This window comes from Tauraco erythrolophus, chromosome 19 (assembly GCF_009769465.1).
Source record: "Tauraco erythrolophus isolate bTauEry1 chromosome 19, bTauEry1.pri, whole genome shotgun sequence".
Classification (NCBI taxonomy): Eukaryota; Metazoa; Chordata; class Aves; order Musophagiformes; family Musophagidae; genus Tauraco; species Tauraco erythrolophus.
In genome coordinates, this window is record NC_141483.1 from 1,364,263 (window position 1) to 1,390,470 (window position 26,208).

The following is a 26,208-nucleotide window of genomic DNA, read 5'->3' on the forward strand; positions in this document are numbered from 1 at the left end:
TTCTTTTTCTCATTCTGTGCAGGCTCATAGAATCACAGAATGATTTGGGTTGGAAGGGACCTCAAAGACCATCCAGTTCCAACCCCCCTGCCATGAGCAGGGACACCCTCCACTACACCAGGTTGCCCAAAGCCTCATCCAACCTGGCCTTGAACACTTCCAGGGATGGGGCAGCCACAGCTTCTCTGGGCAACCTGGTCCAGTGCCTCACCACCCTCAGAGTAAAAAATTTCTTTCTTATATCTAAACTAAATCTGCCCTCTTTCAATTTAAATCCATTGCCCCTTGTCCTATCACTACACGCCCTTGTAAAAAGTCCCTCGTGACACTTTCTGAGCAGTCCTGATATGCTGAGCAAACATCTCCACTGGTCTATAAATAAATCCACATAAAAACACATGGGAGGTCAAAAAGAGTTTGTCTCCAGCCCAGCTGGCAACCTCTAGCCCAGCTGGAGAGCGTAGGAGGCTGCCTGCAGGGCTGCCTGCACAGCTTTTCCTATCACTCTGTGCCTGTCTCTGAACAGCAGCCAGACTGCCGTGGCCATGCTGAGGAACAGCGTTCCAGGAGTTTGGGAATAAGATGGAGTTAAGCCATATGTGGAGGAACGTCACATAATTTCCACTATTCCTCAGGTACCAAACGAAAACTGGTGAATGCAAAACACTTTCCTTGTTTCTTTTACAGTGTCCCGGCTCCAGCACCTGGAATAGACTTTGTTGTGCATGAAACGCAGCAGCTTGACTTTGGACATGGGATAACTTAGGGATAAAAACGTGAGCAAAGGGTGTTTGAATCTCCAGATTGTCCAGAGCTGTTTCTTTACACCAATAGGGCTTCTGAAGAGAGGAACAGAAGAATATCCAAGATCTGAATCTCCCCTGAGCATCCTGCAAATTCACATGCCCCTTCCAACAATTCTTATCATGCAAGCTCAAACCCTTCAAGTCATCCTTCATTTCCATGTGTCAACCCCAACTCCTCCCAGCGCTTGTTGCAGAAGCAGACAGTAATAAACCAACTCTAACATTTCTAGGAGCTGTTGAAGAACCAGCAAGTTCTGTAAAGAAAGTCCATCACTAAAGTCAATCACAGTTGACCTTCCACTTGCTGTGTTTTCAGCCTCCTCCAGAATCAAAACCTTCATGAACATAACGAAGAGGGAAGGACCAAGATGCAAACAGGAAACTCCACAGGCAAAATTCCCAGTGATGAAAACGTTGCTGTGATCATTTGGAGATTTGGGAGCTGTCAATCTTCTGCTAAAGGATGTTATGTCTTTCCTAGTACCATTCATATGACCTGGAAGCTCCGCCCACTGTTTGCAGAGATGTTCATGGAGCCTTGCAAGTGTTTGGGTTTTAACCGAAAGCTCCTCAGATGAAAAATGTAGCTTACACCACAGTTCTCCTTGTGAAACTTAAAGGGAAAAAAAAGCAATAATTTCAGCAAGGGAACAGCTGTGCATCGTAAGTCATTTCAGAAACCTCCCCAACCCTACAGAAAAAAAATGAAAAACACTTTTATTTTAATTGGAAAGAAAGCATACAGATAATTCTCATCTCTTCTCTTCCCCTGGAAGGAGGTGTAGTAATAAAGCACTGCAAGAAAATCTCATTTCCCTTCTTGCACACGGAGAAACTCTCGTTGGACGTTCTCTTGCAAATTAAAAAAACAGCGGTCTCTCCAGTGAGATGTATAGAGACTGAGAAATAGGTTTCTCCATTTCAAAATTAAATGAAAGCACCTAAACAGAACATTTCCCCGTTGTTTTTTCGTTACGTGTTTCTGCTGGCATCCGTCCCAGGGTCAGTGTTCACAGCTTGGCCGTGCACCCTTGGGGAGGGTAAGAGCTGCGTTTGTAAGAAACTGGGCTGGTCTCTGCGAGGAGGGCTGAGGCAGCCCCACCTGGCTTCTCCATGCCATATTCCTGTCCTTTCTCCGTGCTCCTGCCCATTCCCTGTCACTTGTTCCCACTTCATACAGTCGGCTTATTCAAAGAGCTAATGGCTGGCCAGCTTTCTTCAACAACGTCATCCAGCAGATTTTGCCCCCAGAGTGGACAGGTAACTGCAGCAAGGAGCATGTAGCTGAATAGAGAAGAGGAAGGGGACAGCCAAGGAGCAGGATCTCTTCCTTTCCAGGACAGCAACCTCCTAAATTATCATAGAACCATGGAATGGTTTGGGTTGGAAGGGACCTCAAAGCTTCCACTACACCAGGTTGCCCAAAGCCTCATTCAACTTAGCCTTGAACACTTTCGGGGATGGGGCAGCCACAGCTTCTCTGGGTGACCTGTTCCAGTGCCTCACCACCCTCAGAGGGAAGAGCATCCCTAAATCATTGCATCCTGACCCTGAGCTGGCCTGAGTCCTCTCACTGAGTCAGTAAGAGCAAGTTTCTGCCAGGTGAGTGAGCCAAATCCCATCAGTAAAGGTCTGGTCAGTGCCAAGAACAGGCAAGAGGTTGTCCAGACCCCTCCCAGCAGCTCCACTTCACCCTCAGAAGGTAAAACCCTGACCCAGTGAAGAAGTCAATGGCAAACAGCTCTTGGGCCTCTGTGCATCCTTTTTTGGGGTGAGCCAAGCTGAACGCCTGGCCCGGGGCACCACTACAGAGTGTGGCATGTAAACCATAAAGCCGAGAGCCCCAAATGTATCACGTCGGGGTCACCAGTTGTTGCTCACCATAAAAGTCTTCATGAAAACAAAAATTGTAGAACAAAAAGGGGAATTATGGCATCAGATCATTATTAGCCAGCTGGACTGAGTTGATTATAATGAACTAATTAACTAATCAACTCAAGGTGCCGATCCTGCCTACAAGAGGCAGGCCATTTCCTCCTGGCTGCGGAAGATGCAACAGCGTCCCTGGTGCTGCAGCCCAGGCTGGTGAGCAACAGTACCTCCAACCCTGTGACACAGATTTGTGGTGGTGGGATCTGCCCAAGGTCTCTAGGTTAGAAAAAGAACTCTGGTGTCCTAAGCCCGCTGCAGGGCTATTCCCACCAGGCTGAACTCTCCTTGGCATGCTCTGTGGTGGAGCTCTGCACCTCTGCCTTGCTTTGAATCAGTCTCTTGGGCGAAGCTGTGGCAGAAGGTGAGACCCTTGTCCCAAGCTGTCCCCATACCTCCTCTCTTGCTGCGGTGCCCAGCTCTCCTCCCAGGACAGTCAGGTTCCTCAGCCTGCCCGTGTGCTGCGTCTTCTCCAGCTGCAGCTCCTGCGTGTGGCGGGACCCACGGCCACACTGTCGGAGGCCAGGCACGGTGCTCAGGGACAGGGGGGAAGCAGGACGGGGGTGCAGATGTTCACTCCGTCTCTGTGCATGAGAGAGGCAAAGGTCAACCCAGGTTTGGAAGGGCCAGGAGGGTCCCAGGTGCACACCCCTGCCTCATCTTGGCTGGGATCCCCAGCCCTGGACACCAGACACGGGGCAACTGCACCGCGCAGCCGGGCACAATTCTGCTTCCTGTGTCATCTGGGGAGTCGCACAGGACAGCACTGGCCCATCCAGCCTCTGGAGATGAGCTGGAGGTCCCCACGGGTCTGAGGTCTCTAAGACCCCAGCCAGAGCAGCCCCTCCTGAAAACAGTCACAAGAAGCCCCCGAACCCCCCACCTCAGCCTTGCGAGGGCCAGGGGAGGCTCTGGAGCAGGATCTGAAGCATTCACCTGGATCAGCTGCTCCTTCAGGGCTCCTGGAGCTGTTGTCTTCTCCATGCAAAGCTGCTCTCACTGCTGCCTCTGCTCACACTCCTGCACGTGAACAGAGCACAAGCGGCCCCGCTCACCGGCAGCCCGTGTACGGGGTCAGCATGAGGCTGGAGAGGGTCCGATCTCCAGCAGACATCCCACCACCCTATGCTCCAAGACACAGCCACCAACAACGAGGACTTCGGATTCCTCCAAGGACTGATACCTCCCATGGGTTCCACCTACTTCACAGCTGCAGAGAGGGGCTGGGGGCTTCTCAGGTGGACAAGGAGAGAGGAGACCCTGCCCAGCTCCGTCACCGTTCTGCCCCAAGGAGCAGGGGCTGCCTGGCACAGGCAGAGGGTGCGAGACCCCTGCCCAACGCCGAGCCCTTGCCCACTGCAGGGTGTCTCCAGGGGGCTGCCAGCCCAGCAGTGCCCCAGCTGAGGTGATAGGCAGGTGCAGACGGGGCAAGAGAGTCGCCAGAAGCCCCCAGCCCCAAGCCCTCCCCTGTGCAGAGGGCACAGCCTGAGCCACCAGGGCGACACCATCGGTCAGAGCCCACCGTGGCTCGATGAAACCCTCCTCCCCATTCCCAAATTACCTTCTTCCTCCAGCCGATGGGTTCCAGGGCTCCCTCCACCCTCCGCAGCTCCCCGAGGTGATGCTGGATTTGCTCTCAGAGGCCATGCAAAACGCAGAGTGCGTGGCTGGTGGGGAGCAGAGGTGAGTCGGAGATGGCTCACGGGTGGAGAGGAAGAGCCGCCATGCCCGAAAGCACCAAGCGGTTTCTCCACAAAGGATGACTCAGGGATGGGGGCAGGGGAGCCCACAGCGCTGGGCAAGGCGCCTCCTGCCAAAGCGTGAAGCATCCTGTGGCTATGGGACTCACTCGAGCGCTGCTGGAGAAAGGTCCTGCCCCACAGCACTGCGGGGGAGTGGGTCATGTCAGCACGGGCACACCAAGGTGATCCCTGAGGCCAGGGAGCACCCGACCTGCCCTGGCACCCATGAGTGGCACAGGAGATGCTCCAGCCGCTGCAGCCGTGCTTGCAGCCGGGCACTCCTGCCAGCCCTTTCCTGGGGAGCAGCCGCCAGGAGAGAGACAGATCAGAGCTCTGACCCCGAGTCCACTGGGGTGCCAGGTAAGAGCTTCTGGGGAAGACCTGGAGCCGCCGTGAACACCCCAGGCTGAAGAGGAGAGGTTTGGCATGAGCAGGTCAAGGACGAAGGCACCCAGGAGGGCCTCTGCCCTCCCGGGGCATCCCCAGCTCGGTGCACAGACCTGCTCCCTGCAAGGCGCCCTGCTGAACTCCCTGCCCGATGCACTCAGCAGACCCCACCAGCCCTGCGCAGCCACTCTTGTGGGCAGGGCGACCGCGGGGGAGCAGCACATCTGGGCTGCTGTGCTCCCCAGCACTGCTCCCCCTTCCTGTGCAAGCCACAGCCCCTGGAGCTGGCAGTTTCGCTCTGGCTGGACATAGCCAGCTGTGGCCCTGGCAGCCATCCCTGCCCCAGCACAGTCCCCGTGTTAACTCAGCTCCGGGGATCCCAGCTGGAGTTGTCCCAAATCCCCTCACATTCCTTTTTCCCTTCCCCAACCTGCTCCAGGGCCTTCTGGAGCTGCCAAAGGGCGTCCACCTTTTCCTTCTGGAGCTGCCAAAGGGCGTCCACCTTTTCCTTCTGGAGCACCACCTGGAGCTGCTGCAGAGCTTCCTGCCGCTGCCACAGGAGGGAGCGGGTATGATGCTCTAGATCCCGGAGCCTCTGCAAGAAAAGCTGGGGTCACATCACCCCTTTGGACAACCTGCACCCACCCTCCAGGTCCAGGAAGGCTCTTCCCAAGGGCAGTGTCCATGAAAGATGTCCAAGTCTCTCCTGGCCATAGTGGGACCACCTCAGCCTGTTCCAGCACAGGGCTTGATGGCCCCCCAACCGGTCAAGAGCTGAGGTTTGGTGGGGAAGTGTCGTCAGCGAGGGGATCACCACTCCTGGATCCCTGCGGAGCTGCAGCCCTGCTTGCTGCTCCCACCTGTGCCCAGGACCCTCGGCTCTCCCTGCCTCTGCTGGGAAAATCCAGGGACCTTCTGCCCTGCAGGCCGATAGCCCCAGTCCGTGTACACCCGTACCTGCAGTTTCCCCAACAAATTCCTCCCTTCAAAAGCTCCAGCCTCTCCATAAAACCTTCCTGCAGGTAAGTTTGGCTGTTTAGGATCTTGGGCAGCACTGAACGCTTCCCGTGGGACGTGTGTGTGGCTGGGTAAGGGGCTTGGCCTGAGTAAGGGTGGGATGTGCTCCTTCCCAGGGTCCCTCCAGTGCGACCCTGGGCCCACTGGAAAGCCAGGGGAGCACCGACCTTCTGCAGCTCCTGTTTTTCTTTTTGCTGAGCCGATGTTTTCCTTCCTTCCTCCTCCAGCCCCTCCCGGCCGCCTGCGCGTACTCTCTGCCCCTGCCGAGATGGGAAGATTCCCCCCGCCTTTTCCACCTCCCGCGTCTTCACCCTCGCACCGCGCACGGGAGCGGCACTGCTCCTCTCTCCCAAAGCAGGGCCGGTGGCCATGGCCGGCGCAGCGCCCCCCCGCTGTGCCCCAGCCCACCACGGGCACCCCAGGACCACATCCCTGAGGAACCCCCCACCCACCCTGTCCCTGCTGCCCATGGCCGTGCCTGGGCAGTGCCCCGGCTCTGGCCGTCTCAGGGTCATCTCACCATCCTCTCCACATCCATTGGGTCCCGACGGGAGTCCTGGGCGCGTGGCAGCAGCGCCGGGCCAGCCCTGTGGCAGCGACATTGTCATCCCCATCCCCCTCCGCGCCGCTCCCCACCTCCACAGGCTGAGACTCTATGGGATGCCCACCCAGCACCCAGGGGTCCAGGACCCTCTCGGGCTTCCAGTGCCACTTTCTGCTCCCAGGGCTCTGGCAGGCATCTGTGGGCACATCTGAGCCTCCAGCCTCAGCATCAGATCCATCCCTGGAGCCCCCGGCGTACCTGGCTCTGCCACCGCTGCTCCAAGTCCCCTTCGCAGCAGATCCCAGCATCCCCTCCTGGCTCCTCTGCAGGGATCGTTGCAGTGACTCCGGTTGCCCCACTGCACACTTCCAGCCGGGAGCGGGCTTACAGCTCCTTTCCCTGTGCCTCTCCATGGCCACCACGTGGCACCCAAGGATCGGGGCCAGGCTGGGTCCCCTGTCCGCATCTCCTCTGCTCTCCACGCCCGGCAGAGAGCAGGGCCAGGAGCCATCCCCTTGCCCATGGCTGAGCACCCTGCCACAGCCAGGGCTGCCCCCTCGGCAGCAGAAACCCCCACCCTGCTGTGCCCACGGCCGGCCCAGGGACACACCGTGCAGGGCAGCGCGGCTTTTAGCTTCCCACGCTGCCACCAGCACTCGGCTGCTGCTCCTGGACGGGATGACACATCTGCCCCCATCCCGCATCGCCCAGGGGGTCCCGCTGCTGGGGGAAAAAGCGGCACTTTCAGGGGGGGTGTCCATACCCCCCGGACAAACCCCATGAGCAACTGGGGCTGGTCTGTGCCACCGTGCCCTCCAGATCACTGCACGTACTGGGAAATCAACCCCAGCCCAGAGACAGGGTCCCTGGCCCGGCCATGCCCCTTCCCCCTGCTCGGTCCCAGTCCCTTCATCCTCCTCCAGCGTCACCCCGGGGCCAGCCCGGACTCACGGACCGGGAACTCTCCTCTGCCCACTGCCTGCTCCTTCTTTCTCCACCTCATCCACACCAAGGGCGATGACTGCTCCGTGCCATCCCTGCAGAGCCAGTAGCTCCCGCTGTCTCAGCCCCAGGGACTCGCTGGTGGGACGTCCCCTACTCCCGGCACCACCAGTCCCTGGCAAACTACCACGGGGAGAGCCCCTCCGCGCCCCGGCCCTGCTCCTTCCAGCAGCAATGGCCAGGGGTCTCCAGGGACGCCCAGCAGTTGGGTCTTCACTGCACAAGGTCATGGTCAACGGGTGTTTTCCGGAGCGTGAATCCCGATGAGGAGAGTCCTCCCGGCGCAGGGCCGGCTGCAGGGAGGGGGGTGGCCAGGGACCCCCCCAGCTCGTCCCCAAAGCATTGCTCTGGCTCGGTCTGGATATCCTTCCTCCCAGAGACTCCAGGCTCTCCCTCCTCATCAGAGGCACAGAGCTGCCCTGCAAGGGATGGCTGCCCAGCTCCACTGCCAACTGCCACCGGGCATCCGGTCCTCTCCGTGCAGGGAGCAAAGACTCATCCTGCGCAGGATTGTCTCCCTCAGGAAGGACATCCCCAGCGGACTCGTCTTCCTCCTCCTCAGAAAACAGCAGGGGCTCCACCATGCCCTCCCAAAACCTGGCAGCGAAGTCTTCCGTGCAGATAGAGCTGGAGCTGCTCGGCTTCCCGGGGCTGGGCTGGGAGCCCGGGAGCTGAGCCAGCCCCCAGCAGCGTGACTCCCATGGGACCGGGCTGGCGTCACCCCGGGGACACCTGGCACCGTGTCCTTCCAGCTCTGCGTGGGAGAGCAGAGAGCCGTGAGCCTCCTCCACACCGCGGCAGGGATGGGAAGGAGCTGTCCCACCCGTCTGGATCTGCCTGAGCTCAAAAATCGAGGGCATCCCACCCTTTCCAGCAAGATCCTGAACGTCAACCGCTTCCAAAAGAAAAAGCCACAATATCACCCTTTTTTTTTTTTAAAACAAGGGTAATTTTTCCACCCTGATGGATGCTCCAGGGCATTGCCATGGCAGCTGCGGGGCCGTGCCAAAGTTCATGGGGGCCCTTTGCCCCTTTGCCGAAGCCCCTCCGACAACATCGGTGTTGTGGCCCCAGGTTCCCAGGGCACAATTCTGCTCTCCCAGCGCTTGCTGTTTTGGGCAAAAAGCTGAGAAAGCACCAAAGCACCCTGTCCTCACTCACCAGCCATCCAGGAGCCCACGAGGAAGGTGTCAGGAGAGATGGCACTGTCCCTGCTGCTGCCGGTGCCCGGCGCACCCGTGCCGTGCTGCTGCAGAGGGGAGAGCAGAGCACGGGGCATCGCCGGCAACCTCAGTGCACCGGGGTGGGGGGGGGTGCAGGGCAGGAGCACCCCAGCGTTGGTGCTGTATCCCCACATCTCAGCCCCACACTGTGACCCCCATCCCTGCACCCCACACCTGGCCGAGCTGGGCACCAGCAGAGTCCAGCCCACACTCCTGGTGTTCCCTTGCCCAGGATCCGGCAAATCCCGGCTGCTTTCCTGGGTCCAGGTCTGCAGAGAGGAGGAAAGACGTGCCGCTGGTCAGGACAGAGCAGCAGGTCTTAAAGCCCTGGGGGGGCAAAAACCCCCATGTCAGGGCGGGGGAGGGCGGTGACACCCCTGTGGGGACAGGCTTGGGGGGCAGTGGGCAGCACCTCTGGCTTCTTGCATCCTGGGGTTGCAAACTGCTCCACTGCAGAGTGGCTGGGACAAGCCCGTCCCCATCAGCACGGGAGCAAAGGGATGTTGGTCCAGGGCTAGGGGAGAAGCGGACACCCCCGCGCCATGGGTACAGAGCTGGGCATCTGTGCGAGCCTTGCAGGGTTTCTGGCCTTTGAAGACAGCCGCCTCCAGCTCCATGCCTGCTGTGCCACCTGGGTCTGCAACACACGGCAACATGCTCTAGGAGCTCCCATGAACTCATTAGGCTTCAGAGTGAACATGCCAAGAATGACACAGTCCAGTCCACCCACCTCCCGGAGCCAGAGTGCCGGGCGGAGGGCCATGCCGCAGGGGTGTCGGGCAGATTTGCAGGCACTGCAGGGCATGGAGATTTGTCTTTCATTAAAGCCAAGATGCTGGCGCGCTTCCTGCACCCAGGAGCTGCCAGGCCCTCGGCCCTGGTACCATGTGCCCAGCGCCTCACTGCCTGCACCCAGAATGGGCAGGGCAGGCTGCTGGCATGGGCCGAGTGGGTCCTGGTGGTGGGGTCCCCCTCCCCAGCCCCAACCTGTGCTCACCTGGCCGAGCTGCGCAGGCAGGACAGGAGGCAGGAGAGCTGGCAGGACAGGCAGGATGGGCAGGGCTGTGTGCGCCTGTCGCCTGGCAATGCTACCGCAGCGGCCAGCCAGTCTAGCCTGCCCTGGACTTCCCCTTCCTGTCTCCATGGTTCCTGCCCGGAGCCTCCTCCACCTCCCCTGGGCCTCCTCTGCCGGGCCACCTCCTCTTGGCCACCTCCTGCCCTGGACAATGGCCCCTGGGCCATCTCCTTCCCTGGGACACCATCCACAGAGAACCGTCTGCCCTGGGCACCTGCCCTTGGGCCACCTCTCCCGTTCCTCCTTCCCTGGGCAACTATCTTCTCCCACTGGAACACCTCCACCTCAGATATGTCCTCCCCTGGCCCTTCTCCCTCCCTTGGGCAACCGCCTTCCTGGTCCTCCTCTGAGCTACCTCCCCCAGAGAACCTCCTTCCATGGGTACCTACCCCTGGGCCACACCTCATGTTCCTCTTTTCCTGGACCTCCTCCCCTGAGCAAGCTTCCCTTGGCCACTTCCTGCCTCGGACAATCTCTGCTGGGCCATCTCCTCCCCTGGCCCTCCCACCCTGAGCCACCTTCACCGGACCATCTCGTTCTCTGGGAGACCTCCCCCATGACCCTCCTCCTTCCCTGAGCCACCCCTTCCCTGGACCTCTTTGTTCCTCTGGGCCACCTCCCACAGTCCTCCTCCCCTGGGCAACCAACTTTCTTTGGACAACCTACTCTGGGACATCTCCTCCTCCTCTGGGCCACCTCCGGTGGGCCCTTCCCCGGCCACCTCACCTGTCGTTCAACAGGTGCCCAGGTCCCCCGCGCATGCCCAGTGCTCACCCACCTCGGGGCTCCTCCAGGACCCCCACCTGCAGCCTTGAGGAGCGAGTGACAACCTCAGCACTGCGACTTTTAAAACTCCCGAATCCAAGTTTTATTACCGGGTAGGAGAAGAGGGATCACTCACAACATATTGTTCAAAAAGAAATACATTCAACAGCGTTTACAGTGGAATGACACTAAAATCCTCTGGTGGAGGGGAACAGAAAGATCAGGAGATGGCGCTCTGGTTACGCGCTGTCGCTAGATCAGCTCTGGAAGATGGAGCAATTTTGGAAATCAGCCTAAAACCCCAGGGATTTGTGGTTTGGGGGTGCTCCTCGCCCTCCCCCAAGCTCCGCCAAGCTGCGCGGGGTCGGTGATGGTGGTTTGTAGAGAGATGTAGCTATGGGGGGTACATCAGAGGGGACCCCTCGGGTGGCACCAGCAGGACACTGGGTGCCACCACTTAACTGAGCGACACCTCACTCCCCGCTCCCTGCTGCAGAAATGCTCGGATCCTGGTTTGGGGACAGCCCCAGAGCCGGAACTTCTCACCTCTCCAGGCTCTCGGGTGACACTTGCATCGACAAAGCAAAAAAGGAAAAATAAGGCATTTTGAAGAGGTCCATTTCCAGCCCATTTCACAAAACCCATTCAGGTCTTGGGTGGAACAAATCCCCACCCCGGGCAACTTCAGCTGCCGGCGCAAACCGCAGCAGTGGCATCAAGGCTCGGTGTGGAGCATCCTCCGCTCTCCAGGCAGGTGAAAGCCAAAGGAGCGAGCCAAAGGGTCTCCAAACGAGAGAGCCAAAGGTCTCCAAAGCAGACCTGCACGCCCTGGGGCTGGGACACCCGGCAGCTCTTCGCGGGCTGCATCCAATGGCTAATGCCAAAGTTTGGATCACTTAGTAGCCACACCGGCTTTATCGAGTCATGGGCAAACCTCCAGAGAGGGTCTGGAAGGAGCGAAGCCGCCAGACCAGCTGCTGTAACACCCGGAGAGCCAGGAGGCAGCTCAGAGCATCCCACTCCCAAAGAGGGGGGATACGGAGCGCTGCCCTTCAAATCCCAAACGCATCGTTTCCAGAAGGGAAGATCTTTGTCAGACCTTTTGGATGCCACCACATCCGGCTTTGGGGCAAAACGTTGCTGCTCTACTCGGGGAATTCCTCAGTCACCACCACCCCTACACCCTGCCTCTGGGGCAAGCCATGGGAAATCCTACTCGTGCTACAAAAACTCAGACAGACGCTTCTGTCTTCATTATTTTTCGTCTATTGTGTACCATAGAAATTTAAGCAAAATAATTTTATATATATATTTTATATATATATGTATGTATAAATTAGAAGCAAATAAATAAGATTAAAGGGTACATGGAACTTTGTGGGTGTCGCCACTCCGAGAGCCGCTCACGACTGCGAAGGGATCCATACATACTGTACACGTCGGTTTGCTGTAAATAAAGGAATGGAGGTGCTGGAAGAGAAGCTGACCAGGAGGAGCCCGATGGTTGAGGAACCTGATTGCGTTCAGTGTCTCGTGTGCAGCCGGGACGTTCCCGTCGCCGTCGCCTCAAAGTTTGTTATTGCTAATTATCTTCCAACGTGGATGCGACGGTCCGGCTGGGGGGAGGCAGCACTCAGTGTGATATGGTGAAGACCCGGAGAAGAAGACACCAAAAATGAGATCCCATGGGGCAAGCGCAGGTGTCCAGGTCTCCCCAATACTCTCCGGCCCAGCGGATCCCATTGTCAGGGTCCTGCCACCCCCACCCTCCCCTCCAGCGCTGCGGATCCGCGCAGCCGCTGCTGGAGCATCGCTCGCTCCCAGTCCTCGCCGATCATCGGCCGGGCTCGCTCCGCTCCTCCCGGCGCGTCCATGGCCGTGACAAAGGGATGGCAGGCGGGAGCGGGGAACGTGGGGCTCCCCCGGCCCCGTGCTCAGGCTGCTTCAGCGATGACTTGAACCTCTTCCCGCAGAGACTGGCCATGGGGAAGGAGTGGGGCCGGAGCCGGGCACCGGGCTGCGGGTGCCCTCCAGGCTCAGCCTGGGACCCCCTGGCGCAGGGGACTGCAGACCAGACCTGTCTGGCTTAGCGAGGAAGAGACAAGGATGGGAGACCCAGGACCAAGGCTGCAATCCAGGGAGGCTCCATCCCAGCGGCACCACAGACGGAGCTCAGCAGGGAGATGCCACCAGCAAACCCCACACCGACGTCTGGGCTACGGCAAGACGGAGCAGGAGAGAGATGGTATGCAGATCCCGGGGCACTGCTGGGCTACAAACCTCTTCTCCCTGTGTCTGCCAGGCGTTCCCGACCTCGACGAGGCCATTTTTCCCCTTCGGATGCGGTTGCAGGAAAACCAAACCAAACCTCAACTTGAATCACTCTCAGAAAGCAGCATGTTAAAGACAGTCCTAAGCCTTGGCTAATCACGGCAGACCGCGGGGAATCTGCTCAAACACTGCTTTTTAAAAACAAAACAAGAAAAGGTCAAAAAAAGAAAAGTCACCAGCTGAAATATCCTAATCAGTGTTACTGGGACGACTGGGTACCGCGGCAACCACCAAAAACCTCCAGGATCCAGCACCACAGCCCCTGGAGCCAGTTTTCTGGGCAGGATGTGGAGTTGTTTGTGTCTGTCTTTGAAGGAACCTGAACCAGGAGATTATTTTTTTTTTTTAAAAAAAAAAAAGAAAATTCCATAAAGTCCACACACAAATTGGAGGGGGGGGCGGAAAAAAGGTCAAAGAAAAGAGCTCACACAAACACACGGCATCCCCACAACGCGAGCATCTTTGGAAGTCGACGTCTCAGCCGCTAAAGCCAAGGCGCTGAAGATACAGGCAGCAACTCCTGATAGCAATAAATTTGTCAGGCTAAAACCCACCCGGATTCAGTGTCCTCGCTCCTGAGCAGTCGTTGAAAAAGCCATCGTTGAAAAATAAAAAATTAAAAATTAAAAAAAAAAAAAAGCTATTTATTAGTGCGTAAAAAAATAGGTTTGGAATCCCTGTTTAGATTCTCTTTTCCGATTTCTGTGTGTTATTGACTCCGTGTACATATCCGCACGGCGGGATGCTGCCAGCGTGTCCTCGCTGTCCCTCCGTCCGTCCTGGTGAGCCGACACGCGGGACCGGCCGCCCCGGCGCGTGCGGAGTGGCTCAGAAGATGTCGGGACACGCGCTCCAGTCCTGCTTCTCCTTGGTCTCCCAGTAGCCGCCCTTGTAGACGCAGATCAGCTCCCCCGTCACGGCGTCCACCTTCCGCTCGAACCACAGTGGGACGTAGCCTTCGTAGTCCTTGCCTGGCCAGGGGGAAACGGGGACTCAGAGCCGCTTTTCCCAGCGAGTCCGCGCTTCCCCTGGCCGCCCGAGCGGACGCAGGGTCCTTCCCTCGTCCCCCCAAAACCCCACGGGGTTTCTTGGCTGCATCCCCCTCCCCGCAGCGAGGGGCGGCCGGGGCATCCCGAAACGCCTCACCTTCCTCCAGCGCTTCCACGGCCTCGGCCTCCCGCCTGCGGCGCACGGCTCGCTGCTTCTCCTCCAGCCGCTGCTTCTCCACATTGGCCTCGTCCCAGCGGCCGCTCTCCATCAGCCGCTGGTCGGGGCGCAGCCGGCTGTCCGTGGGGGCCACTCGTTCCTCGGGCTCGTTCAGGGTGAGCGCCAGGTTGGAGAAGAAATACATGTTCTCGGCATTCTCCCTGTGGCCAGAGAGCCCCGGTCAGGACGGTGGAGGTGGTGCCTACCTCGAGCTCCCCAGCCCTTTGTGTTCTTGAGGTTCACCCCAGCCCCACTGATGCTGCTCCTGCTACCCCAAACCAGACACGCGGAGGTCTTTTGGGGAGCCCTGCCTCCCACCTTCCAAGTGGAGAGGCCACCGACACCTTGATGGGTGTCTTGGAGGCGAACAGACCTCTCCTCTGTTGGCTCCAAGCAGGGAAGCCAAGAGCCAAGCCTACGAGCTCCAAGTGTCGTATCACAGAGCTGCGACACGACCCTGCTTCACCCAAGAGCTGCTGGATCCCCGGCTGCAGAACTGGTGGCACCAAGCGGAGGACGCTTCTCACTGGGGACCATTCCAGCAGAGTGTCTCCAACACAGGGACCAGCCGCTGGAGCTACCAAAGCTGGGAGACTGGTTTGGTGTCTGAGAGCAGCCCCACTACGAGTTAAGAGCGTTGAGCGTCTCTAGGTCCCTGGAGAGCTGAAGCGACCAGTGGGTCAGGATGGTCAGGGACTCACCAGCAAGGCAAAGCAGCCAATGCATCTCCCCGCCACGGCCAGCAACCCAAAAATCCTGACCAGTAACCCCAGCTGCCCAAAATCTACCCTGCAAGGGTTCCCCAAAGCCAGCCCCGCCTTGCAGGGACCTGCTCTGCCCTCCCGCTGTGCACTCGCACCCTGACAAAAGCCACGCAGCCACCCAAGTCCTGCTCCCCTTCCCATGTCCTCAGGATGGGGCACAGGAGCCCCCTCCATCCCATGGGGCTCAGGGTGACCCCGTTAATCCCCGTGCGGCTGTTGCACCCCACGCCAGGAGGAGACTCACGGGAGGGGGTACTTCTTCCACAGGACCTTTGGAGACAGCGTCTGGTAGACGGTTTTCTGCTTGCCCTCCGTGCTGGTGCTGCCGTGGCTGCTCTGCACTATCTTGGAGCACTCCATCTTCTCATCCCACGTGCCAGACATGACGTAGTGGGCTTTACCGTCGGCATCGCTCACCACTCCTGTCACCTGGCAGAAGGAGATGGCTCTGGTGGCGTTTGGAAGTGGCCAGAGGACAGGGAGAGGTGCTGGGGGGAAAAACACCCTCCGGGTGCCCCAACCAGAGCAGCTGGACCTGGTGCTGCATGTCCTCAGACACGGGCTGTGCCCAGCGCCGGGGGAGCGTGGGCCCATCCCGACCACGCAGGTGGGTCTCCAGCCCACCAAACCCTTCCCAGGAATCAGACAGCGCAGCAGCTCCGGCTCACGCAGAGCTGAAACATGGGCTGTGCCTGGAGGTCCCCCCACCAGCCCTCCCAGTGACCCGTGTCAGGTGCCAGCACAGCTCCTCGGCCCCGTGCTGGGGCTCATCCCGGCCATGGCACCAGCACCCCGTGAGCCCGGCGTGGAGGGAAGAGCCAGGTCTCGCCCCGCGCCAGGCTGCCAGAGGAGCAGGAGGTACCCGGGTACGCACCTTTCGGGGGACGTCTCTGGAGAAGTAGCTGTAGGGGGTAAATTTCAGCTGGCATTTATCTTTTGACTTATGGTTAACAATCTCTATTTCACCAGACTAGATGAGAGACACAGAACCACAGCGAGTGAGAGACTTTGCAAGGAGACAAATCAGGCGTTAGTCGTAGTTGGTGCAGGTACAAACCCACCCCGGGTGCGGCATCGCCGCCGGCGGCAGCCACTGTGCCCGCCGGCCCCACAGCCGCAGGGTACAACCCATCCCGCGCAGGACCACCCGCCACCCCATGGAGCTGCTGAGCTTGGGAGGAGCCATCAGAAGCTCCAGGAAGCCTCCCCACCACCCCTGCCAGGGAAGCACACCTTCCTACAGCGGCAGGAGTCTCGTGGGGACCCCAGGCAGCGCTGGCACACACCCCAGGAGGGCAATGCCCTGCCAGACCCCTGCCCTTCCCAGAGCCATCGCCTCAGACCCGCCTCAGGCCACCGACCTGGTCAATCCAGAGCTTGCCCACGATGATGTTGTGAACGGTAGAGGTGACTTTCCTCCAGACGTAGTGATTCCCGCTGGAATGAAACTCGAGGTGGATGGCGCCTGCGGAGAGAGGAGCGGTCTGAGCTCAGCAAGGGCACACAGGCGGGCAGGGCTGCAGGCACGTTCCCCCAGAGCACAACGTCACCCCAGCACCGTGCTTGTCCCTGGAGCCCACCTGGCCCCTCTACCTGCATCTCCCATCATCAGCAGGGCTGGGTCTGGATTCATCCCTCCCCTTGCTGCACGCTCCGGGGTCTGCTGCAGCGAGGGAGCTGCAACACCTGCAAGGCCCTGTGTCCTCCTCCTGCCTCCCTCCCCAAAAAGCACTGATTTTAAAAACAGGTTGCAAACGTGCTGCCTGGTTGACTCTCGGTGTCATGAGACCAGTCAGGCACCAGCACGGCACGGGGACCAGCCCCACGAGTCCTGCCCAGCCCAGGGACAGGCAGAAGACCAAGAAAACCTTGGAAGGAGGCAGCTTCTTGCATCTGGCTGCTAGGGAGAGGGTTCAACCAGGCAGCAAGCGAACCTTGAAATATCACTGAAGGAGAAAGTCACCTACCCAGCGGCATGATGGAGAGGTATTTGCCCCTGAACTTGCTGGCGATGGTGATTTCCTGCCACAACGTCCACCCTCGCTTGGAGTAGACGTGATGGGCGGCTGCTGGGGGGTGGTGGCTCACCTGGAGGAGAGGAGAAACAGGCTGTAAGGCCACAGCCACTGGCACCGCAGAGCCCTGGCGAGCGCTCGGCCGTTGCGACTCCCAGGAGAGGTGAGGGCTCCACGCCAGCGCTGGCCTTGAGGATGCTCCTGAACCACCCCATCTCCTCCCTGGCACTGGACTGGTGACCCCCACGCAGCACCCCAGCACCGTGGGGAGGTGCACCGAGCTCCTGCCAGGATTTCCTAAGCTGTGAAAAAACTTCACTTGAGCAACTATCGCTGTCGGACGATGCTGTACTGTGACCTCAGAACACGGTCCCGTTCTCTGGGGATCCTGGTTGAGAAACGGATGTGCTGAAACGCACCCCAGGCCCCCAGTAATCCCATTATATCGGTGCCTCTCCCACCAGCTTCCATTGCTCTGCCTGGAAACTCCCCAGGGACACAGGTCCCTGAGTTGTCCAGGACACATGGGATCAAGCCAAGACTTTGGCTTTGCTCCTGCAGACCCGCTGGGCTGGAAAAGCAGACACGGCACCGTTGGTCCTGGGGATGACTCGTAAAAGGACGGCGCTGACGTTCCCCTGCACTGGGAAAGCTGCCCAAAACCAGGGTGGGAGCAGGACACCCCGACCAGAGGGCTCTGTCCTCCCACGGGGTCTCACCCGTCCGACCACGGTGCTCCAGCTCGGCCCATTGCCGGGAACCGGCGAACCGCCGAGCTCAGAGGTGGTTCGCACCGATGTAATTACAGGCTGAGAGCCCCGAGCTGCCGGATTACGAACGTGAGCGGAGCAAAAGCCCCTCCATTAAATCCGCTGTCACCGGCAGGAGAAAATCCTATTTGGATAACTGGATTTCAGGCACAAGATTACCAATGCTTTGCCGGGCTGAGCAGCACACGCAGCCTCCACGGGAGCAGCATCCACAGGAAGTTCCAAGCAGCGGGAACAGCGTCCGTCTGCCCATCCCACACCGCCCACAGCACCAAGACGTGGCACCAACGGTGCGCCGGCGCGGAGCTGTGCTGTCCCTGAACACGGCACCATTGGGATGGCTCCAGAGGGAAGATTTAGGGACTTTGCTCATGGACCGAAGGCTCCAGAGTGCTGCAACGGAGCAGGTTTGCTCTGAGCTACGACAAACCTAATTTTGGATGAAGCTCGCGTGCCAACAGAGGGGCTCGAGGAGTCGGCAGGAGGGCTGCACCCCAGGGCTGAGCCCAGCTTGTCACGCTGCTCACGTGGAGGTGTCAGCAATACCGAATTTGGGTACAGATGTGGCAAAATCGGGTCCAAGCAGAAAAAGTCAATCAGGGCAGGTTATTTATTTGGGAGGGGACAGGGATGATGAGGCCACGTTGGATGAGGCTTTGAGTAACCTGGTGTAGTGGAAGGTGTCCCTGCCCATGGCAGGGGGGTTGGAATGAGATGATCTCGAAGGTCCCTTCCAATCTAAACCATTCTATGATTCTAAAAGGAGGGTGAAGGAGTGAGAAAAGGGATGGCAAGGTGTGGGAGCAACGTGGTGGGGGCTGTCCGGCTTCATCACCGCAGCCCAAGTGAGGGGAACAAACCCATCCCGCTGTTCTGACTGTACCCCGGGAGGCGGAGGGACAGTTCGAGCACCCCAGTAACATTGGCACCATCCACCACTTTCTAACACCGGGCTGAGCAGGGAGACGGGGCAGCAGGGAGGTGCTGGGAGAAGCAAGATCCCTAATTTCCCTCCGCTGTGCACACAGGCAGCTGGGGAACGTGGCTGAGCGGCAGGATGGGGGAATTGCGGCCAGGTGAGGGGCAGGGAAGGTGCTATGCCACGATGAACCTGAGCCCTGCGGCGTTCGCAGCAGAGATCCTGGAGGGGTGCTGCTGCCTCTCATCCGCCTCCCTGGAGCAGGACAGAGAGGCACATTTGGAGCTGTAGCTCATGACACTCCGGTCAGCGGCGTCCTGGCTCACTGTAGCCCAGCACACAAGCTCCCAGGTCTGGGACAGACCATATGGGCATCACTGGGGACGACCAAAGCTGGTTGGCATCGGGCATGCAGCTTGGGATGGCACGAAGGGACAGCAGAGACACGGATCTTGGAGATTACCTACTGAAGGATCTTTCTTTTTGTCAGGAGCAAGGGTCACATTTCTAGGAGACTCCACGGAGCCTGTCCACTGACACTGCCCGGTGCAGTGCAGCCGAGGGAGACAGGATGCGACTGACGGGAGGTGTTGTCCTGCCTTGGGCCAGAGCTTTGCAAGAGTCTGTCAGGCCTGGGCACCCGTTACCATGGAGGGGTTTTGTCCCCATCTGCATGTCCTGCAAGGAGTCGATGGCAGAGTATGGCACCTGCTACAGCAGCTGCTCCAAACCTGGGTTCGAAGGGCCGTGATTTGGGAGAAGGTGATGACGAGGGACAGAGACAAGCCAGAGCACATCAGGGGGACATGGGAATGCTGGTGCAAGCCTGAGCCTCCTCACTGCAGATTCTCAGCACGTCCCATCCACATGTCTGACATCTGCTGTGAGCATCACATAGCACGGCACGGCATGGCATGCCCAGATTAGTACCAAGACCTTTTTCCCATGCCACCCTCCTCCAAAAAGCCAAATCTCGGAGCCACGGTCTGCCGAACGGCTCTGCAGATCCCTGACCTGCATCAGCCTCTGCAGAGTGACAGAAATCTGAGATTTTGTATGATTCATCTAAACACTGAAAGACGTGACGGTCACTCTGCCCTCGGGAGAGCACAGCCAGCCCCTGGAGAACGTGATGATGTCCTGCCTTCAAGGGGTGATAAACGGCCCCTATCCCTCCCCAGGAATCCAGGATGGACCAGCCAAGTGTGCTAAATATTGAACAGTCCATTCTCTGCACAGGTCACAACTCATTAGGCACTCCAGGTTTTTAATTAAGACCTGCTGTTCGACCAACACATGCCAGATGCGCTATGCGGTTAGAGCGCAGGGCTGCCAGAGCTTCTCACGCTGTCCCCAGGCTCTGGAACTAAACATTTTCAGTCCCACAAGAGAGAACCGAGACCCTGAGACACCCTCCATCCCAAAGACACCCTGAAACAGGGAGGAATTGTGCCAGCGCTCGCAGGCATCGCTGGCATGGCCAGGAGGGAGCTGGAGTGAGGACAGCTTCTCCCTTTCTGCTCAAGCGTTGAGCTGTGACAGCAATCCCAGCCCCAGGTGAGCTGCCAGGAGACCCGGCAGGGTGATGGGACACCTTCCTGCTCCTCTCCTTCTTCCACACCTCCTGCTCTGCAACGCTGGCACAGGCACGTTGTCCTCCTGCTTCTGAAAAATGGCTTGGGCTGTGCCTGCTGCTGCTTTTGCCAACACCACCAGTGACCCGCTGGCTGTCTCGGCCAGGAGGAGGGCTTGGAGTGAGGAGATGCGGGGTCTCCTTCAGGGAAGGGCTGCTTTGGCTGGAAATGAGCAGCGGGGAGGACATGCAGAGCCCCTCCGCAGCCCCTGGCTCACCTGCTCGCACAGGGAACGGAAACCGAACTCCTCCAGCCGGTCGAGCTCGTAGGTTTCCCCCAGCAGCGGGTTGAATGGCTTTGCAGTGCGGTGGACAGTCGTCGAGTAGGAAGACACGGAAAACGCGGCGACGAAGCACATCTGCTCCGTGGAGCTCTCACACTTGACTGCTTTGTCCAGCAGCTCGTGGTACTCCAGGTCCTCTGTCAGCCTCTGCAGCATGGAGAGCGGCTCGTTGAAGTTTACCTGGAGCGGGACGAGTAACGGTGAGCAAAGCAGGAGATGCCAAGCTGGGCACTTCACCCATTGCCTTTTCCCTCAGCACTGTGCCCTGCTCACCACCAGCATCCCACACGTTTGGCTCTCCGAGCGCGGTGCAACGTGCTCCAAGAGTCAGGGATCCAGGGCAGATGGAAATGGCACCCACCTGGAGCAGCAGCCCCACCGGGTGGCTCACGGCGAGGAAGGGTGTGCCGAGGCACCCTGCCTGCACCCTGCCTCTGCGGCGTCACACAAATATTAAATAAAGGCAAGAAACTCATGCTCTGCTGTGCTCCCTGAACCGTACCATGAGGGCATGAAGGCTTTGAGGTTCCCAGCTGAGAAGAGGTGTGCTGGGGAGCTGGAAGCCCCATGAGCTAACCAGATATCCCAGGTATCATGGAACAGTTTGGGATGGAAGGGACTTTCAAGATCATCCCGTTCCAACGCCCCTGCCATGGGCAGAGACACCTTCCACTACATCAGGTTGATCAAAGCCTCATCCAGCCTGGCCTTGAACACTTCCAGGGATGGGGCAGCCACAGCTTCTCTGGGCAACCTGGTCCAGTGCCTCACCACCCTCAGAGGGGAGAATTTCTTCCTTAGATCTCATGGAAATCTCCCCTCTTTCAGTTTAAAGCCATTGCCCCGTGTCCTGTCACTACACACTCATATCCAAAGTCCCTCTCCAGCTTTCCTGTAGCCCCTTTAAGTACTGGAAGGTGCTGGAAGGTCTCCCCGGAGCTTTCTCTTCTCCAGGCTGAACAGCCCCAACTCTCTCAGCCTGTCTTCAAAGGAGAGGAGCATCACCTTGGTCTGGTGATGGAGCATCGATGATACTCAAAATGAGCCTCAGCAGCACGACCAGCTCCCTCCTGCCTCCCACCAGCCCACCAGCAACATGCAAAAGGTGACATGGGGCAGAGATGTGCTCCATCACCTCCTGGCAAAGCCGTCCCTGTGCTTGGCTGCAGCCCAGTTGCTTAGAAAACCTGGAAAAGCCCTGTTTTGGGGTCTCCCTGCTCCTAGGACCGCAGCCCCATGACAGCACCCAACCTGCATGTGTGAGCCAGAGGCAGCAGTGGCAGCGACAGGCCATGGGACAGAGACCAGAGGGGAAGCTCTGTACCAGGAGAGCCCAAATGGGTCCCAAGTCATTGCTTCGTCAATTAGAAAACTTTGCCAGCTTGGACAGGCTGCAAACATCTCTGGGAATAAAAAAAAAAGTTTGATTTTAACAGTATTTTTGGTTCTGAAAATAATTAAATCAAAAAAATAATTGAAAGGAAGACAGATATCTTTTGTCTCTAAAGGTCTTCTGCCTCGAAATCATGTGAAATTCACTTTTGACTTTCAGTTCAGAACAAAGAAATGTATTCCAGAAGGAGCTGATGGTTGAAGGATGGGAGAACCGCTTCCGTAAGCCAAGTTACATATTCCGCACTAAAGAAAACAAACCCCAGATCAACCCACTCAGGGATCTGAGCAGCAGAGATCTTGGAGCATCCAAGAAAGAGCGAGCTGTGCAGAGCATCCACGCAAAAAAGCAAATCACTGCCGGCTTGATGGAACTCCCGGGAGAGACGCAGGCAGCACGAGAACAAAGCCAGCAACTGCATCCTCTCCGCCGGCACCGCTCGGGCAACGGTGCCGCGAAACCCTTCCATGGGGGAAGGAAGATGAACTCACCCGAAATGCAGAACCTCTAAAGCTGCGTTAAATCCCTAATTCTTCCTCGTCGATGCTGCGGGTTGGTTTGTTTAGAGGAAAAATTCAGGAGCGGTTTTTCAGTCCATCGCGTCCCGCGGGAAGGGGATGGGGGGTCGGAAATGCTCTTTCATCTGCCAAGACTCAGGAGAAGCGCGCGGGAGGAGAAGCTCCCATCGCCCGGTGCGCACGGCAGCCTCACCGACGGTTCGTTATTAGAATTAACCACGTTTCCCACCAGCCCTCCCCGAGGCGGCTGCTCCGCTTCCTTCTTCTCCTTCGCTCCGTTTACCGCAACGTCAGCTTGGAAAGCCATCACTCGGCTGCTCCTGCGCTCCGAGGAGGAGCGTGCCACGGGGAGAGAATTTAAAAAGCTCTTGAAAGGAGATTTAAACTGCTCTGTGCTGCAGGGAGAAATTCAATGAAATACAACAAGGGCGAGTGTAGAGTCTGGCACCTGGGTAAGAACAACCCCATGTACCAGTACAAGTTGGGGACTGAACTGTTGGGGAACAGCACAGGGGAAAGGGACCTGCTGGTCCTGGTGGACAGCAGGATGGCCATGAGCCAGCGATGTGCCCTTGTGGCCAAGAAGGCCAGTGGCATCCTGGGGTGTATGAGAAGGGGTGTGGTGAGTAGGTCGAGAGAGGTTCTCCTCCCCCTCTACTCTGCCCTGGTGAGGCCACATCTGGAACATTGTGTCCAGTTCTGGGCCCCTCAGTTCAAGGAGGACAAGGAACTGCTGGAGAGAGTCCAGCGCAGGGCCACAAAGGTGATGAAGGGAGTGGAGCATCTCCCTTCTGAGGAAAGGCTGAGGGAGCTGGGTCTCTTTAGCTTGGAGAAGAGGAGACTGAGGGGGGACCTCATTAATGTTTATAAATATGGAAAGGGTGACTGCCATGAGGATGGAGCCAGGCTCTTCTCACTGGCACCCAATGACAGGACAAGGGGAAATGGATATAAGCTGGAACATAGGAGGTTCTGCTTAAACATGAGGAAGAACTTCTTCTCAGTAAGGGAACCAGAACACTGGAACAGGCTGCCCAGAGAGGTTGTGGAGTCTCCTTCTCTGGAGATGTTCAAAACCCGACTGGATGTGCTCTTGTGTGATCTATCTAGGTGGTCCTGCTCCGGCAGGGGGATTGGACTAGATGATCCTTTGAGGTCCCTTCCAATCCCTGACATTCTGTGATTCTGTGATTTACCACGGGCTTCTTGTTCCTGGGGTGAACCTGCCAAAGAAATGCCACGTGCGGCTGAGTTTGTGGTGTGCAAAGCATCTCCTTGTCGCTGAATCAATACGGATATCCAGAGGGGAGCAGACAGCGAGCGACTGCCGCTGGGCTGAGGCCCTTCTTTACAACCCACAGCTCTGCTGAGCAGTTCACAGGGAGAGCAGTGCTGGGAAAGCAGATCCTCTCACCCCAGGGAAGGACGGAGTAATAACATCCCCCGAGCCCACACCGGGAGCTGCTGGGCAAGCAGAACATCCTGCTCCCAGGTTTGGACTCGGCTTTAGTAGCTCCTGGAATGATATGATTGATAGGGAAGGTGTAAATTCCCTCTCTCCAGGCACTGGCAGCAGCTGGTATTTCACGTCCTGAGCTTATCTCTGTACCCATCGCGCCTCTATCTGATACTGATGTCGCTGCAGAAATGCTGATGGACGGCGCTGGGCTGCACATCTCAGCTGGAAACAGCCCTAAAAAGAGACAAACTCATCTCTCTTCCTCTGTGAACGGCAGGCACTGCTTTAAGAAGAGCTGAAATACCATCAACTCAGCATCCGAGCCCCTGGAACACGTTCCTTCCCTCTACCCAGCAAAGGAAGGACCCCAAACATGGGGATATTTGTGGCCATCCATGTGAAGGGGCTTCCCTCCAGACAGACCTCCCACCAGCAAACCCTCTCCTGACCACCCACAGGATGCCTTCGCCCCGGGGAAGGAACCCAGCAGCACCCAGCACTGCTGGAAACCATCTCCATGGCACCTCCTTCACTAAAAGGTCACATTTCGCACGGAAAATAAAGGTGCTCTGAGTCCCTGGTGCCAGGGGGGTGGCTCTCCATGGATGCACTCTGGGGAAAGCCTCATCACCAACAAGGTCTCTTCTTCTTCCAGACCCTGGGTGAGATGCTTGAATCCTCAAGGATCCAAGGTGTCCCGGTCCTCTCCTTGCCTCAGCACCGGCTGGATTTGCCAAAGACACGTGGGCAACGTCCCCTCTGCTCCAGCTCGCCCTGGCACCGGTGCGACCACGCTGCCAGAGGCACGGGTGCTGCGAGGCTCTGCGCAGTCAGCACTGGAGAAGGGATCACTCCCGAAGAAAGAGCCGACCCGATTCCAACAGTCCCTACGGCAACAGCTGAAAAAGATCCCCAGCCAAGGACACAGATGATGTAACTCCAGACCGTGTTGCTTTTCACTCTCTGGGAAGGCGAAAGCCTTTTAATCCTTTCCCACATCATTCAGACTACTGAGGCAACACTGTTCCTGTGGAAGGAGATAATCCAGGAGGTGCAGATAACGAAGCTGCTAACGAGCGTTCTTCCCAACCTTTCCAAAGCCCGTAGAAAACTTCTCACTGCGCAGAATCAAGAGAAAGGGCAACTAGCGGAAGAATCACCAGACGACCACCAAGGCAGACAGCTGCGCACCCGAGATGGACAACGGTACCTATTAATGATTTCCAGGAAATCTCACGTTGAAGTAAATTAGTTCTCGGAAACTTCATGAACACGTATGATTGTGTAACACGCAATTTCATCAATATGTGTGACTGTGTAACATAAAATCTCTACAATTTCGTGAAGTTGACGGAGCACTCGTGGTGCAGCGATCCCCAGTGCTGCCCGGTGCCGTGATAAAGAATTTCCAAATTTCTAAAAGCTTTCTAAAACTCCAAATGAGTCTTGGAAGGTTCAATCGCACCAACTTTTCGGGTATCACAGCCACATCAGAGCCGTTTACCACAAAGCAATTAGCGACGCAGCTCCGTGCTGCCGAGGTCAGGCTGTGCCACCACAGCACCTGGCAGGAGCACCCGGAGCCATAATCCAAATCCTCCACACAGCCAAGAGCTGGGCCCAAACCAAACCCTCAACGTTGGCACCACCACCTCCACCAGCCCTCGGCGCTTGGGACACGCTCACTTACAGGCATGGGGATCTTGGACAGCTCTTTGCCGATGCAGTTCTTCATGATGCTCCAGAGGTTAAGGCTGTAGTTGGGTTTGTCGGGGATGCGAGTCCGTCTCCTTTTCTTCGGCAGGAGATCTCTGCAAGTGGACTCATTGTAGCTGCTTTGATTTGAGCTTTCAAAGACCTGTGGAAGCAACAAGAGAAACGCAGGACTAAGCTGGGCTTGCCCAGCATGACCCAACCAGACTCAGCAGCTCCCACAGCTCAGGAGATGCTGCACACTGAGGAGCATCACTGGAAGCTTTTTCTCCAGGACATGGGAGAAATAATGGTGCAATTGCCCCCCAACACTGTCCTGTGTTCCTCAGGAGGGTGTCTGAGGTGCTGCTGTAAGACCGGTGACACCTGTACCCCTCCGCAGCTCACAAGAACAACCACCTCTGCTCCTTGAGCTGCAGGAGGGACCTGGATGGAGAGTGCCTCCAACAACCTCCTCCTCTCCTGCTCCTCTTCCCTGGTTTCATCCCACCAGGACTGTCCCTCCCGCTCCGACTGGCCAACTCACACTGTCCTCCAGGTTCCAGTCCTCCGGGTGGCCCTCACTGGCCCCGCTCAGGTTACTGCCCGAACGCCTGTGGGGAAGAAAGTACCAACTGAAAAACAGGAGCAAGGGCAGAGAAGAGGAGGGAAGAGCCAGGGTTGGTGCAGCACAGCCACCATCACCCACAGCATCTCGCTGCACCATCCCAGGG

General features: G+C 57.9%; 2 protein-coding genes across 4 annotated transcripts in view; both read right to left on the reverse strand.

Annotated features, from left to right (window-relative positions):
• Positions 1-2,998: 2,998 nt before the first annotated feature.
• LOC147527381 (uncharacterized) lies at positions 2,999-8,706 on the reverse strand. The gene is made up of 7 exons (XM_086623709.1): positions 8,589-8,706; positions 7,377-8,181; positions 6,518-7,148; positions 6,049-6,141; positions 5,367-5,459; positions 5,295-5,333; positions 2,999-3,247 (listed from the first exon to the last, which is right to left on the reverse strand). Exons 1-7 carry the CDS (start codon positions 8,704-8,706, stop codon positions 2,999-3,001), a joined length of 2,028 nt encoding a protein of 675 aa, XP_086479835.1.
• Positions 8,707-11,296: 2,590 nt separating this feature from the next.
• Positions 11,297-26,208, reverse strand: part of OSBP2 (oxysterol binding protein 2) — a 114,961-nt gene continuing 100,049 nt past the window's right edge. For all 3 annotated transcript variants that reach the window (XM_086623825.1, XM_086623824.1, XM_086623823.1), the window contains exons 7-15: positions 26,022-26,088; positions 25,473-25,640; positions 20,347-20,592; positions 16,759-16,879; positions 16,153-16,256; positions 15,666-15,761; positions 15,036-15,220; positions 13,968-14,188; positions 11,297-13,792 (exon numbers count right to left, since the gene is read on the reverse strand). In XM_086623825.1, coding sequence (XP_086479951.1) covers positions 13,650-13,792; positions 13,968-14,188; positions 15,036-15,220; positions 15,666-15,761; positions 16,153-16,256; positions 16,759-16,879; positions 20,347-20,592; positions 25,473-25,640; positions 26,022-26,088 — 1,351 coding nt within the window. In that variant the 3' untranslated portion in view covers positions 11,297-13,649. The remainder of the gene's footprint in view (positions 13,793-13,967; positions 14,189-15,035; positions 15,221-15,665; positions 15,762-16,152; positions 16,257-16,758; positions 16,880-20,346; positions 20,593-25,472; positions 25,641-26,021; positions 26,089-26,208) is intronic.